The 17,560-nt window shown below is 33.4% G+C and overlaps 1 protein-coding gene across 2 annotated transcripts in view; it reads right to left on the bottom strand.

Annotated features, from left to right (window-relative positions):
* Positions 1 to 1,322: 1,322 nt before the first annotated feature.
* The window catches only part of LOC130826422 (SMR domain-containing protein At5g58720), a 16,845-nt gene continuing 607 nt past the window's right edge, over positions 1,323 to 17,560 (bottom strand). Inside the window, exons 1-11 of one of the 2 annotated variants that reach the window (XM_057692009.1) lie at positions 16,896 to 17,560; positions 13,140 to 13,165; positions 10,734 to 10,865; positions 6,685 to 6,779; positions 6,136 to 6,380; positions 4,752 to 4,828; positions 3,955 to 4,011; positions 2,850 to 2,917; positions 2,657 to 2,763; positions 2,491 to 2,561; positions 1,323 to 1,771 (exon numbers count right to left, since the gene is read on the bottom strand). The exon at positions 16,896 to 17,560 is cut by the window's right edge and continues 607 nt beyond it. In XM_057692009.1, the coding sequence (XP_057547992.1) occupies positions 1,643 to 1,771; positions 2,491 to 2,561; positions 2,657 to 2,763; positions 2,850 to 2,917; positions 3,955 to 4,011; positions 4,752 to 4,828; positions 6,136 to 6,380; positions 6,685 to 6,779; positions 10,734 to 10,865; positions 13,140 to 13,165; positions 16,896 to 17,520 (1,632 nt within the window). In that variant the 5' untranslated portion in view covers positions 17,521 to 17,560 and the 3' untranslated portion in view covers positions 1,323 to 1,642. The remainder of the gene's footprint in view (positions 1,772 to 2,490; positions 2,562 to 2,656; positions 2,764 to 2,849; positions 2,918 to 3,954; positions 4,012 to 4,751; positions 4,829 to 6,135; positions 6,381 to 6,684; positions 6,780 to 10,733; positions 10,866 to 13,139; positions 13,166 to 16,895) is intronic. The other variant, XM_057692010.1, reaches the window with a different exon arrangement.

Here is a 17,560-nt window from a genome sequence, read left to right as displayed (position 1 = left end):
TAAAGAATTTTGATGGGAGTATATTGAGGATTTTTGATGTAAAGAGTAAAGTTGGAAGAATAAAAGATATGTGATAAAAAAGGTAGGTAATTCATCTATATACCTAATTATACAATGCACCATATTATTTATTTTAATATACTTAAAAAAATACGTAGAGTAAAATATAAATAAAAATGCATTTTACATATGTTATATAATAATATAAATTCAATACTAAAATAACGTATTAAATATAATAAATAATACTAAACGCCTGTTTGGGTAGTAAAAGCAAAAAAAAATTATTAGCCTGTCATATTGGCTATACAAAGGAAATAAATTGTCCTTGTTATTCATAAAAGTGGCGTGTTATCCAATAAATTATCTTATGGGTTATTTATCTTGCAACGTTTTATTACTTATTTTTTCTTTCATCGTCTTTATTTCTTTTAATTAATTGATAGGGGTTTATTTTCAGCTGATGATGTTAGAACATTATTAGTTGGTTGTGTTGATGAATCATTTGTAGGCCCGTATAGGTGGAATAATATTAGTTGGTGGCTCTAGTAAATTATTAGTTGGTCCTATATGTAAATTACAAATTGGTGGTACTAATGGATCATTAGTATTGTTAGGATTGTATTATTAAAGCTAATTAATTTTAGTCTTTGTTGGGTTTATAGTGAAAGGTACTGAAATTATACTCAACAATAAAATATTAAAATATGCTAAAAACATGATTACAATGTTGATATTATTTGGTTTTTAGTACATTCGTAGGTACTAGTGAAAAAATAATTCGTTAGATTTGAGGGTAAAATTTTATACCGTATTAAGATAAAGAGAAAATAACGAGAAAGTAAGTCTTGACGGTTAGTTGATGTACAAATCAAGAAAGAAAGAAAAGAAATTTTTATTAATAAAAATTCTAAAAATAAGTATTGAACCAAAATAATTCCTAAAATAGGTGAAAAACCTTATGTAAGACATTGCCCGCTATTACTAACAGCACATGATCATTAAATTAAGTCAAAAGTCAGCTCAACAATCGTCTGCTGTTTTTAATAGTGAGCAATGTCTTACATAACATCAGGGTGAAAGACACTTATTTTGGGAAATATTTTGTTTGGGTGCTTATTTTTGGAATTTTTTATTATAAAAAGCTTTTTTTTTCCTACAAATCAATGCCTTACCAAAAAGTGTTCATACTATCTCCATCGGCAACTTACAACCCATTTCCGGATGTAAAGAGTGCATTCACACATCTTTGTCATTCTTTGACAGTCTTATGCGCTCGAGATTGAGCAATAAGTAAGCCGCACCACCAAAATAACAAGATCTAATGTTCCAACAAGTACTAATAAGTTCTCGCCCTTAAAGGCGTAGTCACAAATTGATAGAAACATCAGAGTAATAATTCCAGCATGTATTGAGATTGACATTAATCAGACTCTGTACAAGAATCGCAAACATAAATAGGGGAATTTTTAGTCTTTGAATGTCTGAGTGTGTGGCATTAGACTCACCCAGAACTAATGCTACCTATATATTGCAACAATCCTTATTAAAAAATACAAATTTTAACTCACCTTTTGTACTTTTTGTGAGTGAATCATCCTATAAAAGCCTAACATAATCTAAAAGTTCAGAGTAATCAACTCTACTCAGACTCACTGTCGCTTTCAGAGTCGAGGAAGGTGAACTCTCTAGGTCCGTCAAGTCTAATAAGGACTGTACCCTGGTTTTCTTCGCTCCACGAAACTCTTTCCTTCATTAGAAGGGAGACCACCTGCATTATTATCAGTTCATAGTTGTAGTGTTACATGGAGTGGGAATGCTTGCTTAAAAACGAACGTATAAATTTATCAAAAATCCAACATCTACAAAACTACGATGACCTATAAAATTATCACTAGAATTTCCAAAATCTAAGAAAAAAAACCGGGAATCTGGGCAACAGTAGCTCTGTACCAAAAGGCCACTTGATTGACAATAATACGCTAAATACCAAAGCTCCTCTACAGATAAACCTCCCATCACTAAATATAAATAAATAAGAAAAAAATATTGGCCTTGGAAACTTGTTCATTATTTTAGCAAACTAGAGAGAATTATCGGTCTAGCTGAGTACTTTTCCTTTCACCCTTGTGACAATGATTCGATTCTCACCATCTATAAGGATTAATTTCCTCTCCTATACTTGTAAGAATTATCTAGCCTTATACTGAATCAAAAAAAAGAATTATACTGGATAATCAATCAACAGAGAACACCGTATAAACTACCCATCCCTACATTCTTAAAAATAAATAGAGCACGAGAATATAATGACGAATACCTCACGCTTGGAGTCAGTTTGAACATAATAATTTCATTTCCTTTTTAACACTCACCCAAAAGACAAAGCATGACATATTTATGTTATCAGATTGAGAAAGCAAGCCATTATACTGGCAATTGCACATACAAATAAATATAGTTCAGAGGTAAAAAGATGGGAGTCCATACCGATTGTTTAAGCATCGACTTCCCAAGACCACTTGACCCACAACCCGTAATTATCCGGATATATTGAACAGCTAAAGCAAAAGGTAAAGAAAATGAAACATTATAACACAATCAATGATGCATTTGCTGAGAACCAGTGGTAAACAATAATAAATAAAAAGCTCACAGGATATGTATGTCGAAAATAAAAGATGAAGCTTAACAAGCCTCATTGCTTGTTTAACATGTTGCCCATGCAAATCAATTGTCAAAGCATTTTCTATCTCCTTGTTCCTGCAAAAATATAACAGCTCTACATGTAAATAAAGATATATAAGAATAACACAAATCTTAACCTGATAGTTATGAAATGGAGTAACCTGGCCTTGAAAATTTGCATGCTCGCTTTTTCATCTGCTTCTCGAGCCATTTTGCTATATAGTTTACCCTAGCCAAAAAAAAAGAGGCATGTCATGACTCTTGAGTGAATTAACACATAATTTTACTCAAAGTTTGATTATTGAGACAACACAAATGATGAATCGCCTTGCTATAGTACATCCAAAATACACACTCATCGCATTGAGGTGCTTTCTTAAGCTTTGTGCAAAAGGGACAAAAACACAAGTGGGTAAAAAGCACACAATACAAGTGGGCAAAAGGAGTACGTGGATGAGATGAGGTGAGGATGTGGTCCCAATTGCTTACGTTACAAATATAGCTAAATGGTTTTGACAGCCAAAAATGTGAAAGTAGCATATTCACCGAGACGGAAGGAGTAGAGTAGCCAAAAGACCATCATATCCACTAGCGGCCAACCACTCCCTTCTACATCACCCTTCCTAGTCCCTACACATAGATACAGATATGACTCTTGCTATTATGAACCAATCAGATAAACCACCAGGTAAAACCAGGTCAGACTAAATAAGGGGGGTTTTGAAGAAGAAAGACACAATTTATAGTAAGATTTTAAAAGACATGAGCTACACCCAAAAACATTTGGTGCCTAGCTACATAGTGCAAAATTATGGTTTCAGTAACGTTCGCAAAACGAATACGGTAGTCAATATGGATAATTTTGCGGTCAATGCGGACTATATTTTGGTCACAGTAAACCCAAAAACATTTACAATACGGTCGCGATACAGTAATGTGGCCTTGTTTTTGCACTATACCTAGGTAGTAAGATTGAAGGTGAAGGCTCACACCTAAGCATAGTAAAGCTAATATATCTTCAATACAAGTAAGTGTCCACAGAATATGATAGACAAAGCAGGTTGATACAAATCCACTTAAAATTGCTATATAGTGGACCACAGGGAAATATGCCAACACAATCTATAGTTTACATTATCTGTTGCCATAAAAAAAATTTCAGTAGCTAGTTTATTTTGACATGAACTACCTCTATTTACAGAGGGCGTTTTACTTTTTTGGGAAAGGGGATGGGAGGAAGACGAGAGTTAAAGGGAAGGAAATTACCCGCTCAGACATGTAAGTAGCATAGCTCTTTTCTCCATTGGAATATGCAGCAGCAGCCTACAAATAATGTTTCTCAAATAAGTGTTTCATTAAAAACACCTCAACCTGTGCTGGCTTAGACAATGATATAGCTCGAATGCCTTACAATTGTTGACTACGAGTACATATTCAAGTAACACACATCTAAAGAAATTTTATGAAAAAGTAAGGAAACATTATCAGCAAGTACCTTACTTATAAGACTCATGGAATAAACTACCTTCACAAAATCTTGCAAAGCTAAAATTTCAAGACAAGTTTTTTCAGAATTTTTCTTTTGATTTAAAAAAATGGTGAGACAAATGGGGTTATAGGAAGCTCTATATCCTGAAGTAGTAGTTATTTATTAGAAAATTATCTTTTTAAGATGATTGCAATAAATTATAAGATTACTAGTTGTATCACAAGGTGATACACTGATACTCCTACACATTACTTCAAGAAAAATTTCTTAAACAAAAAGAATATATGCAAGAATAATACAACTCGCATCCCTAGTGTCATAAGAATTAATGATAAGACACTATAATAGTTACAATAACAGCTAAATCAGTACTTTGCCACCTGATAAATCTTAGGAAGCTTGTTTGTTTAAATTTCATAATGTGACATGTTTTTTATCTCAATAATTATAGAATTTAAGCGCCTTTTTATCAAACGGCCTTGATTTTGAAACTTAAGGCCAAAAAATCACACACCGTACATCATTAATATCCCAAATAAAATGAAAGAGTTAAAATTGAAGTCTAGAGAGAAACCTTTTGGTAACAGGTTCTCATTTTATCCCATTGCTGTCGGGCTGTGTCCCTAAAAAAACGATATTCATCTCCTTTTGCTAAGTAAATGGAAAAGAAATACACCACAAGTAAACAAGAGATTCAAATCAGTGATATCTTTGCACAAATATATTTTAATAAAATGATAACCACATGTCAAACTCAAGCCACTCAAGACAACGGCAAACTGTCTATTAATGATGGCTCAAAGATGATGGGCACAAACAAACAGAAGCATTTAAGAACATTGACTCGTTTACCATCGTACAAGTAAATTGATTTTCCAGAAAAAGGACGCGAATTTTATATAAATTGAAAAAAAAAGAAATGATATCCTAGGAAAAGATTCCAGCTCCTGAAGAAAAAAATATTAAGCTCAAAGAATGATTAGCGAAGATAAAAGGGTTTTAACAATTGACATTTATGCTACTTCGCAAACTACAATATAATTCATAATTTAAATTTTGAAAACAAAGCAGAAAGGTTCCACATAAACAAGATCATCGAAGTGAAAGAAGTCAAGAACCCATTGCATAAAACTAATAACACCATCTGAAGAACATAGTGTTACAATTCAGGATATCCTGAATTCCATTATGAACCAATAGTAAAATAGTTGCAAGATGAGCATCATCAAACCTATATCTTTAAATTGCCAAAAAAACCCATTTCTGTAGCAAACCATGTTATACCCAATTCTCAATAGATACAAGTATAAGATCATCATCAACACTAATAGTGTAAACATCCGGTAGCGGTTGCGATCGCGGTAATGGAACTATGATGCGGTAACGGGAATGATGCTGTTATCGTATGCCTAAATAACATTCTATAAGATATCACTTGAAACAGCACAAAACGCGGTTTTTTTACAACTTTACAACGCGGGAAATATCGGTTCGCTTATTTTGAAAACCTTTACGACGCGGCCGATGAGATGCGTTGCGGCCTTGTTTTTACACAATGTCCACACTTGAAAATGGTTAGCTTTAGGATAGACTCTCACTAAAGATTTAGGACAGAAAAATCAGGATATTTAATCAATTAGAATATCAGACAAACAGGTGGAAAATTAAGAAAACTTTGAAGTGACAAAATTAGAATGAATATATTTCACACAGATCACGGTCAATGTCATGAAGGAAGAAGGAAGAAGAAATGAGCAAATGACACCGAAGGAAAAGAAAAGGAAAAAAATAAATAATTGTATGAACTGATAGAACCAGAATTTACCTTCTCAAAAAAAAAACAAAAAATAAAAACAGAATTGCCACATCCCCATGACTCCACCCCAAACAGAAGGCCTAAATATTGTGGGTTCCAATCTCCAGCAAATGAAATCCCAGATAGATAGCAAATGGTTTACCTTGTGTGTTCAACTCTTCTGCCATAAAGCTAGAAGGCTCAAGTCGAACTCGCTTATGTGCAAAAGACTCAAGTTGTTTAACAATGTTCTTCCAGCTCATGGCAGGTGGATCGCACTCTGAAATCTTGGGCATACTAAACAAAGATTCCAAAACTTGTCGTGGCAGCTCAGATCCATCATTTCTTAGATTTGCTGCAGCCTGCTGACTAGAAGACTCCGAAGAAGCTAAAGCTTCAGCATAACTCCTAAAGTCAGATATCATCTCAATCAAAATATGGCTTTTACAACAGAAAGATAAACCAATATACAGGAGAGGCATGAAAAGTGGATTATGAAGAATGTAGTTAAGTACAATTCTACCTTACTGACTCTTAAACATTGACTTTCAAGCACAACAATTTACTACTAAAATTAAAAGGATAAAGAATTGGAAATATAGAGGATAAATCAACAGCCCTGGTTAAAAAATACCAAAAGTTTTACACAATTCGCAATCCCTTTTGTTTTCTCCTATTTGGAGGGGTAATCAGTAAGGGACAGCGTGAATACCTGCCATTAAAGTCAAGCAACCGTGCACTACTCTGCATGTCACTTTCAGAGGAATGTGAATTTGAATCATATCCTCCATCACATGGCTGCCAAAACTATTTCAAGCAAGGAAACAGGAGAATATGTCATTTATTTATTTACTACAGCTACCAATTAGCAGGAAATGTATAAAAGGCAATAACACAAAGGAAAAAATTTCAAACAGAAAAAAATCTATAACATAGTAAAGAATATTTTAAACCAGGTTTCTTTATTCCTATCTCATCTTTGATTTTGAGATATGGTAAGGAAAGTAACCTTTAAAATAATTGATGATGATTCCATTTTTGTTTCTTTTTCTTATCTACCGTCTTTTAGCTTTTTCCCTTGTAGCTTTTCTACTGTCCAAAGCAAAAAGAACAACATCCACCCCCCATAAAAAAATTCCCACACTAAAAAAAAAAAAAACCGTTGCATTTGTAAAGAGAAGTTTCTAGTAACTTGACACAGGTTATTGGCAAGTTCTGTATAGATCTGTACCACTACATATAGCCATATCCTGCTTTAGAAAGACTGATAATGGCTGGTGGTTCAAAAATTTTAATATAGGAAAGAATCAAAGCACATATGACCACTACATACAAGGACTAAATTGATCCTTTGGCGAGATCTGCAAAGGTCTATACACAGCAAGTCCTCAATGCTTAACATTATGAGAATTTTCTTTTTTTTTTTTTTGCATCAACATTATAAGAATGGTTGACAAGTTCTCGAATAGTTGTTTCTTTGCCATTCTTTGGACCATTTGGATGGAAAGAAATAGATCAGTTTTTAAGAAAAGGGCTCTTCCGTTAGATGTTTCTAGGATTCCTAGCGACGCTTTAGGCTAAGTTCAATGGCTTGTTTTCAAATTTTGCTATCTTTGTAGGAATCTATGTTACTTGGACTCAGGTATGGGAATCCGATACGGGTGTGGATCTTAGGATCCAGTACGACAATTTTGCAATTCTAGGATATGCGGACACCATCCTAATATTGGATATGGGTACGGGAATATGGCATAAATATGCTTAAAATATTATTATTATTAGTAGTGGTTGGACAAACAAAAGGGAACATAGAGATTATTATTAGTAGTATTTCATCAATTTAGAACATAATAATCTATTAAAGAAAAAGTTAAAAAAAAAAGTAAGAAAAGTAAAATAGTAAGAAAAAATTAAAACGGTAAGAAAAAATTAAAATGTATAAAAAAAAAAATAAAGTACTTCTAAGTTTATGAAAACGTAAAACATCTAAGCTTTGTCAGAAGCTTGTAAAAGCTGTACACCTGTCGTACAGCCTATGTACTACTCCACTACTAACTTTACTAAGTACTAACCCTTTTTTTTCTTTTTAACTCATCTTTCCTATTCTTTTTTCCTGTATTACTAACCCTTCATCTTCATCAAAAATCAATACTACTTACTATCATGTTTTTTTTTTTTCTCTGTGATTATTCAAGATTCAAACTTTTGACATGTTTCAAAGCCTTTCTTCTTCAGTCCTTCAACCCCTTACTTCTTCATCTCTAAAACAGAAGAAAAATAGAAGAAAAACGGAAACTTCAATGGCGGAAGAATGACAACGTGAAGTGTGTTGTACCCATGTACAATCCGGCGTACCGGGCACATATCTGGCACCGGTATTCGTACCGGACACCAGTAAGCCGGCGAAAATGGAGAATCCGAGTAACATGGGTAGGAATGAATGGAAGATCTTTATGCAATTTGTTCTATTCCAAGGATGCCTCATCCCTACCATATATGTTGTATTTTATTAAATAATAAATTGGTCCTTATCGAAAAAATTAGGCCTATCAAACAGATCTGGTTGGGTCAAGTTTGGGTTCGATCATATATAAACCGGTCAGAAACCCCTTATCCCAAACCTAACTCGTTTAGTTAATGGTAGGCCTAGCAAAAGTTGACCGACCTGCTCCCGATCTGAACCTAACACGAAATAAGAGGGTTTGGGTAGAGACTTTTGACCCAATTAATTAAATGGGTTGACCCGACCTGATCTATTTATTAAATGGGTTAAGTTCAGGTTAAAATTTTAAATCTGAAACAAACATATATAACCCATTTAATCAAACGTGTTAATTCCGAGTTAAATCAATAAGTATAACCTGAATTTATTTCATTTAATATTTTCTTATATTTCATAGTAAATATAATATAAACAAAAAAACATAAAATTTAAAATCAAAGCCTAAGATGTAATCAATGTTAAAAACCTTAAAATAAAAATAAAAAATTATAAACGGGTTAAGGGGGTCGAACTCAGGTCGAACTGTTATGTTGCAGGTGGGGTCAATGTTGTGATTTTGGACCCAATTAACTAAACGGGTTGGGATTGGGTAAAGGGTTTTCTGACCTTTTTGAATATAACCCGAACTCGGCCCCGACCAAACCTGATTTGTTTGACAGACCTAGTTAATAGGGTCGAAAATCACAACCCTGGCCTGATCTACAACGCAAGTCGACCTGATTTGACCCACTTAACCCGTTCAAAGTTTTATTTATTTCATTTTAGGGTTTTTGACATTGACAACGTCTTATTTTTAGGCCTCAATTTTTACCTTTGTTTATAATTTTTTTTTCGTATTTACTATGAAAAATAAGATAATATTAAATGAATTAAGTTGAGGTTATACTTATTAATTTAACTAGGAGTTAATTCATTTAATTAAATGTGTTATTCAGGTTTGTTTCGGGTTTAAAATTTTAACCTAAACCCAGTATTTAATAAACAGATCAAGTCTGGCGGATCCATTTAATTAATTTGGTCAAAAGCCTCAGCTCAAACCCACTTATTTTCGATTAGGTTTAGGTCGGGTTAGATAGCAAGTCAGGTTAGCTTTTGTCATGCCTTGAAAAAACATTACAAGGATTATCCAAAAGGCAGAATAGTAGAGTTGATACGGATTTGTTTTCCTCTAAAGTTTGAACCAAAAACCTACTAGAAATGTCAGAGTGAATTTGATAAATTGAACAAAAGGGACATAATTGATCTCAACTGAATTAAAGAGAATAGTGAGTTAGGGAAAACAAGCCCTAAACATCTATAAATTTGTTAATTATAAATTGTCGGAAGGTCAAGAGGAAAACCTTGCAAATTTATACAATCCATTTAGAGAACCTTAATAAAGCAATAAATTTAATAGCAAGGTCCACATGCAAGCTACAAAGCTCCAACGTATTTGAATGTTTCTACAATCAGTGGGTTTGCTTTTAAAGTGTAACATTATCCCTTTTAGAAGATTTCTAACCGAGTGCACCATTTCTGAATGTCGACACTTTATGGGATATAAAAAACAAGTATGCACATGTTCATAAATCATACTAAACACATATATGTGGGGTCACACTCTCCGATTCACATGGGAAATCTAATACACTCATCAAATGGTGCACTTTTAATAACACAGTAAGCATGAAGGGATATTTATAAAGATCCACTAAGGCCCTGATCCATAATTAACAATTAAAAAAGGAAAGCAATGAGTAAACAATATCTACTTATCGCCAAATGAGCATGCAAGAATGGTTATTCTAATTATATTAAATTTTATAGCATAGATGACTATAAAGGGAAAGTTGTAAACGCTATTTGATTCCTTGGACCCTTAAGTACCACGTCACATAGCATTACTAGCTAACTGATACTCTCCTTTTTAGTGAGAATAAGTGTTGAAATGAGAAAGATACAAGAATCCATGTACACTCCAAGTAAGCAAGGCCTTGTTGATGGAATAATGTCCCAATTTTATTTCATTCAAGACTAATCCCAACTATTAAATATTGGTGTAGCGAGATCCAAAAAGGACATGTAGACAGTATTTGATATGTAATCTAAGATACCACCCCCATATAACAACCTTGACATTATGCAAATTCCCTTCGAAGGAAAACACTAAAATTGAATTTAAATTGAGAACATTCAAACATCATAATTGTACAAGTAAATAGACATACACATATGATCGTTCTATCACAAAATGGGAGGTGAAGAGAAAGATAACTCACATTATCAATACAATCTATATTTCTAGAATATTCAGTAGTGCTTGAGCTGGAGCTTAAGCTGCAACTAGAATACATATCACTCCAAGAAGTTTCACAAACTGGCGCAGCTAAGTCAAGTAATACTTCAAGGGCCTGCAAAAAAAAATTTTAATATAAGATAATAGAATTAGTATATGATAGCTTAGAAAATATTCCCCAAATCTTATCTACTTCTCATATCCAATAACATAGAAAACACATAAAATTTGGGTCAGAGAAAGGTGGTGCAAGAAAAGAAGCATTGTCCAAAATATTACATGCATCAGCATATCGCAAACCAATTTGATCTTACCACAACCGAAATATAGGCAAAGAATACTGGAAAACCATCCACATTTGACTGCAAAAGCAAATTTGCGACAGTGACCGAAATTATATTTTTGCACAGTAAGAAGGCAAGAGAGACTGAGAGAGTGAATAAAGCCAAAACATTCTAACATGGATTGCAACAGAGACATGAAAGAAATAGATGTTACTTCCTTTCATCAGATACCAATCAAGCAAAGAACCATAATGGATTGCAAGAAATTACAAGATTTCCTTTCATATAATTTTTTTTTTCACAAAAATAAACACAGAATTAGTAAATGGTAGATTAAAAGCATATAATATATACTCCCTCCTAAAAGAAAAAAAAGAATTTGTAGATAACGGGTTGAGAAAAATGTAAATTGAGGATCAAATTTTGTGGTAGTGATTGTGGTGACAGTCGTGCAACAACTTTTGTTGGCAATGCAAACAATTTCCAGCCTTAGTAGCTTTATATCACAGTTGCAAGCACAATGCAATGATGCACTCCTGCAGCTTAGATTCAGCTGTTGCATGTAAATCTTATCATGAATAGAGTCTGAGCTTCCTTACGTTAATTCAATTATCTTCTTACACTGACAATTCAAACCTTATATGTACAATTGTACATAGTATGTTAAGAGATAAAAAAGAGGATGCATGTACTATAAAAATCAAACTATAAGAAACGAAAGATTTTAATGCAATCAGTTTTCTTTTCTCTAGCTTTAAAAAATAAGAAAATTTACAATTTTTGTTTTCCTAAACATGGAAATATGTGCAACATTTTCTATAAGTATATTAGAGTTTACACATAAAAAATTGAATTAATCAAAGAAAAATAAAAATCTATTTGATGAACCTTCCTTTCCAAAGTGTTTAAATACTTTGGGAAGAAAGTGATGAATGAGGTATATACATTTCTTAAATAAAATATTTAACCAAATACAATGGTATTCATAGAGAACAGTTAAATACCATTAGTAATTTCAGTTAGTGATGTATAATGTGTTTGCATCGCAAGCAACACCAACAAGAACAATCCAATGCCAAAGCCTTAATCATAAATATATGGTAAAAGTTAATGGCAATGCTAATCAAACAACATACCTCCTGCACACTGATCTACAATCCCAATTAACAACCCAAAAATTCTAACTTAGTAATGGTATTCAAACCACAAAACCCCCTGTACACTCGTCAACGTCCCCAACTAACAATCCAAATCCACATTATTTGCCAACACCAGTTGCACTAAGATATTCAAAAGCACTGTAGCTAATTACCTTCATATTGTTTCTCTCACAATTCCCTTTATGTGAGCGCTTTTGGGAGAGGTGAAAAAAGCAATTCCGAATTGTCAACGTTTTTCAGAATGTAATTATGTGGTCGATAAAGTCCCAATAGACAACTTCATGTTCTTCAAAAGTAAAACTCATTTATTATTAGCAATCCCCTTATTAACTCCCCCATGCCCTTTTTTTGTTCTAATTTTAAACTCAATCATTCTCTCTCGGCTTCCCTCATTTATGTAAGTAACAACTCCATCTTTACCACCACATAATCAAATTTGAACCACAAACACTGTCAGACTACTGTGCCCTCTGCCATTACCTCCACAACCAGCCCTTCCCCTCTCTCTTCAAACCTCTTGCTCTTTAAGTTAGCTTTTCCCTTCTAACTACCACCACTAACAAACTGCCAAGCGCCATCCCAAGGAACCTCCTGAGCACACACCACTCCACCCTCTAAGAAACCCCCGAGGAAAGCTATTCAGGAAAAGAAAAAAAAAAAAGGCAAGTCCAAAAGCAAATAAACCGCAGTTCAGCCTTTTCCAGACAACAGACAAATACCCAAAGTCAAACAGCTAATGTTTTGCATCGTAATATAACCAGACTTAACGTCGCAGCAACTCTCAAACACGTTACGTAACGTAACGGGGTTTCTTACTCCATGGATAGGAATGAACGGGCTATAAAGACTTGGCATACAAATAAATGCAATTAAGTAAGATATGCAGATAAGGTTGCCGCAAAAGTAGGTCATCCACAAAATTAAGATGCTCAGGAGTTAGTATACCTTCTCAACATCAAGCCCACAGCTACCTGCAACAAAATAGTTACACTTCTTTTAGTATATGGTCCACTACCCATATGGGTAATTAGTTAACAATTAATATGAGCAAAGCTTGAGAACAACCATTCACTTGACATCAGAAACAACATGCCTAGAGAGAGATACAACAACATGATGCCCAGAGAGCTACAACAACAACAATGCCGAAGCCTCAAACCCAAAGTATTACGCCAAATTTCTACTCTAACCCTCACTAACAGATCAATTTCATTGATTGTTTGCATATATTCTCCTCCACTCATTTCTATATAGTGTCATATGCGCTTTGCATCCTAAATCCTCATATTATTCTCCCTTCCTAACTTACAAGTCATCTTTGGCTTAACTTATCTTCCAAGTTACTAAAAATTTGATATTTTCATCTTTATAGCTAACAATTAGCATATATTCATAAATAATGGCAAATCAAAAAAAAGACATTGTAATACATTTAATGGTATATTCAGTTGAATGACTTGAATCTTAAAAACTTCAATAAATATCATATCAAGCATCATAACGCAAAAAAAGAAAAAGCTTTGCCTCATCCCATGAATGACGTAAGGTATCCTTCCTTGGCAAACTTCCCAAAAAAAAAAATCATATGAAAGAATATAGAATGACATTGGACACAAAATATACTCTTTTTGTATCACGTCAAGAATATATGATTGACCACGAGACAAAAGTAAAAAATGCTCTCTAATGAGTAAATTCCACAAGTATATCTTCATCTACAGTTCATTTTAAAGATCAGATTGAAGGGAAATGCCAAAGCAAGCAATCTGCTCAAGTAATGCACTAATTAGTGGTGCTTATGAATAGGATTCATGTATAGAGTCACATAAAAGCAAGTTGACAGAAAGCAAAAAAAAAATGCCCACAGCAATCCAAAGATGTACAAGGCTAGTTTAATCCAAAGGCGATAAAGCTCACATACACAAGGTTACCCTAATTCTTAAGGTACTAAAATATAAAAATCACTAGATGACTATGAATGAGCAAAATATATATATAGATGGATGACCAAAAGCCTTAGGTCTCTAAATCCCTAGATAGTTTACGACACGTCTGTTAAACTTACAATTTTTGATAATACAAAGATCATAGAAGAGGCTAAAGTTGTAAAATAGTTAGTAACAAAAAATTCTTTCCAATCTCAAACAAAGTTCTTTCACCTTGAAACAACTCACAACTCACCAGTCACCAAAGTTTAACTAGACGATCCTAGGCGTAAAACATATGTAACTTGAACTTCTACATCCAACCAAAGTAGCATCCTCATTTGGGTGGTAATAGTAACTGACTGTCTATATTTATGAGTAGATAACGCCCATGATTGTCATGATACACATAATAAACAAACTAAATTAGATATATGTCCCTAAACTCCAACTGTGAGGGCTCTTTTTGCTTCCACGCTTGGGTAGAGAAAGATTATCACCTTATGGATGATTTTAATTTAAATTAACATGTGATGTCCTCCACTTAATGATGTTTGCAGAATAAGTACGCACAAATTTCTCGTGCTTCATTCAACATTACTGTGCGTTAAGGTTTTAATTTGATCTCTTGTGTTTGTAGTGATCCTAGATGAGATGATAAGACCGTTCCACAAAAGAATTTCAATTATGCATGGTGTTCATCGATGCATTGTATTAGTAGACAGTACTAGAGAGTCGACGATAGATTTAAATACGAAGGAAGGTGTTAAAATCAAAATGGTCAAGTATATGGAATATTGTTTTTCTAGAGATGATATGAAATAATGGATACAAAGAAACTCCCATCATGTGAGTGTCTTAATTACGTTGGATTGAGTACTCGAAAGAACATAGAGATCGATAAAATTATAAAGCAAAGCTTTTTAAGTAGCTCAATTTAAAATGTTAATGGTCGGAATATTATACAATAGAAGTGTGCCACTAAGGTTTAAAGCCAAAATGAAATGTTGGAACTTTAAAGAACTTAGAAGAGAAAGAGGTGGACCGAAAATTGATTGGGATAACAAGAGTGAAAAACAACAGGAAAATTTGAGATTTGTGGAGTATATAACATTCAATAGGAATGAAGGAGGAGATTATAAGTAGATAATCATTAAAATAGATTTTCATTGTTGTAAATTAGTACTCCCTCTATTCCCTTCAAATTGCACTCAATTTTCATTTATGATTGTTCCATTATTTTGCACCGTCTTTTTTATAATGGTCTCACCTTTTCTCTTTTGATTTTATCCACATACTAATTATCTCTCCTTATCTCAATCATTTATTTTTCCATCCATTTCTCTTTTGTATTATTCCCAATCTGAGTTAATAAATCTGCAAATTTTGGGTGTCTTAGATAGCGTCCAACAAAGAATAATTTGTATCACCGCCATCTATAATGTTATTTTGTTTTATCTCGTGTAGTTGATCCCATATGTTATTTTGTGCAAAATATTTCCCCTTAATTTTCTCAATAAAATACTCATCCCTCAACTCGTACACTCAGAAAAATACCATTTACCAAGCTCCAAAGAACTTGATCTCCTACACCACTTCTTGTTGTATGTGAGCTTGAAAACAAAGGTAAGTAACAAGGAAATGTAAGGGATTGATTGTTGATTTCTTTAAATGATTTTTATATTGTTTTTGATATTTTTAGAGCATTTATAATGAGTGTTGGGATAGATTAGAATAGGAATGGATATGTTATGAAATGTAGATTAACTTGGTGGATATACAACGAAGATTAAATAGAAACTTAAGTTTGTGATGAAGGAAGGATAGTTAGCAACTCTAAACTCTATTGACACGACACAAATACACCACAATAGAAACCATTGTTACCTGGAACGACATTCAGTTTGGAAGGGGAATGGGAACGGAAACAAGGAACGCAACCTAGATTGACACGGGAACGTATGGGTATGAGATACATCATGTATATAAAATATATTTGAAAACAAAATTAAATTTAAATGATTTTTTTGCTTTAAGAAATTGTTTTTAAGAGAAATATTTTAGATTTCTTGGTATCTTGTTTTTCCTCCCTTCTTTTTTCTTCAAATTGTAAATGAAGGCTAAAATACCTTTGTAAAAATGTATTCTACACCGAGACGTCACCTTAAGCGATTTGGGTCGCGTTTTTTGGCGATTGGGGATGAGTGTTCCCGGATCACGTAATGTGACTACGTTCCATGTTCCATGTAAATAAGCTCAAAATGCACTCATCTCAAAGCCAACAGCTTGATAGAGACTTTAAGAAATATTTAATTTGCATAACTTATATAAGTTGAAAAGAAAAGGAACGCCCTAACATAACCTTGAACCTACTTGTGGTTTTCATTTTAACTCCTGAAATAGTCCTTAAGCATAAAAAATATTTAACACACAGAATTGTGGAACTGGATGCAAGGGAAACTATGAAAAAAGGGTTCATTGAAGATTAGTAGTCTAATAAGCCCCTAAACTCTTAGCAAATTAGGACAAAACTCTACGAATACTATGATGAAGTACGAACAAAAACATCAACTGCAAGTGACACATTGTTAGCAAAACAAAACAATCACACCAAATACAAGTAACCACCGTTGCTAAGGTGATGCTACTAAAGTACATACCAAGGACAAACAATATCAAAAATTCAAACATTACATACATTCCATTACCCATCACAGCTACTCTTAGAAATATCAACAAAATAGCATTAATAAACGAGAGAAATAAGAAATCTCACATAGGACGTCTCTAACAACACCCATGCCGAGTTCACAATTATCTCCAAGCATAGAACACAAAAATTGTTCAGCCTCCTCGACATTTACCTTTGCATGATCCAACCCTTTTTCCTTTACAACCTCTTTCCTTGGATTCGATGTGACATAATCTTTCCCCAGCATAGTTGAAACAGTTCCTGCTGCAGCCACAACCTTTTTCCCTCTAATTGGCCCTCTACTACCCTTAGAACTCTGGAAAATACTACCAGAGCTACCCTCGGACAAACTGTTTGATTCCAAGAATCCTTCTGATGAATTAGAATTAGAATCAAAACCAAAACTTTTATTAGAACTAGAACAACTAGCATCAAAGAGCTCTGATTTTTCAGAAAATCCACTTAAAATTAAAGCTGCTTTTTTTGGATCACCATTTGCTTGTTTATAAGCATTCTCAGCTTGTTCAATGGAAACCAATGAAAATGCTTCCACTAAACTGAGTATGATCTTTTCTCCAACACTAATATCACCATTAACATCATTACTATTAATTTCAGACGGAGAAGAAGAACAATTACTACTATTTTTCTGATTTGAAACTTGCGATCTCTTTTTCTTACTTCTTGGATTCTTCATTTTCTCCTTCATCTTTTAAATTTTAACTAAACTGTACTGATTATAAGATATA

The sequence above is a fragment of the Amaranthus tricolor genome, chromosome 11 (genome assembly GCF_026212465.1).
Source record: "Amaranthus tricolor cultivar Red isolate AtriRed21 chromosome 11, ASM2621246v1, whole genome shotgun sequence".
Lineage (NCBI taxonomy): Eukaryota > Viridiplantae > Streptophyta > Magnoliopsida > Caryophyllales > Amaranthaceae > Amaranthus > Amaranthus tricolor.
Note: the sequence above shows the minus strand (reverse complement) of the source record. Positions and strands in the feature narration are given on the sequence as shown.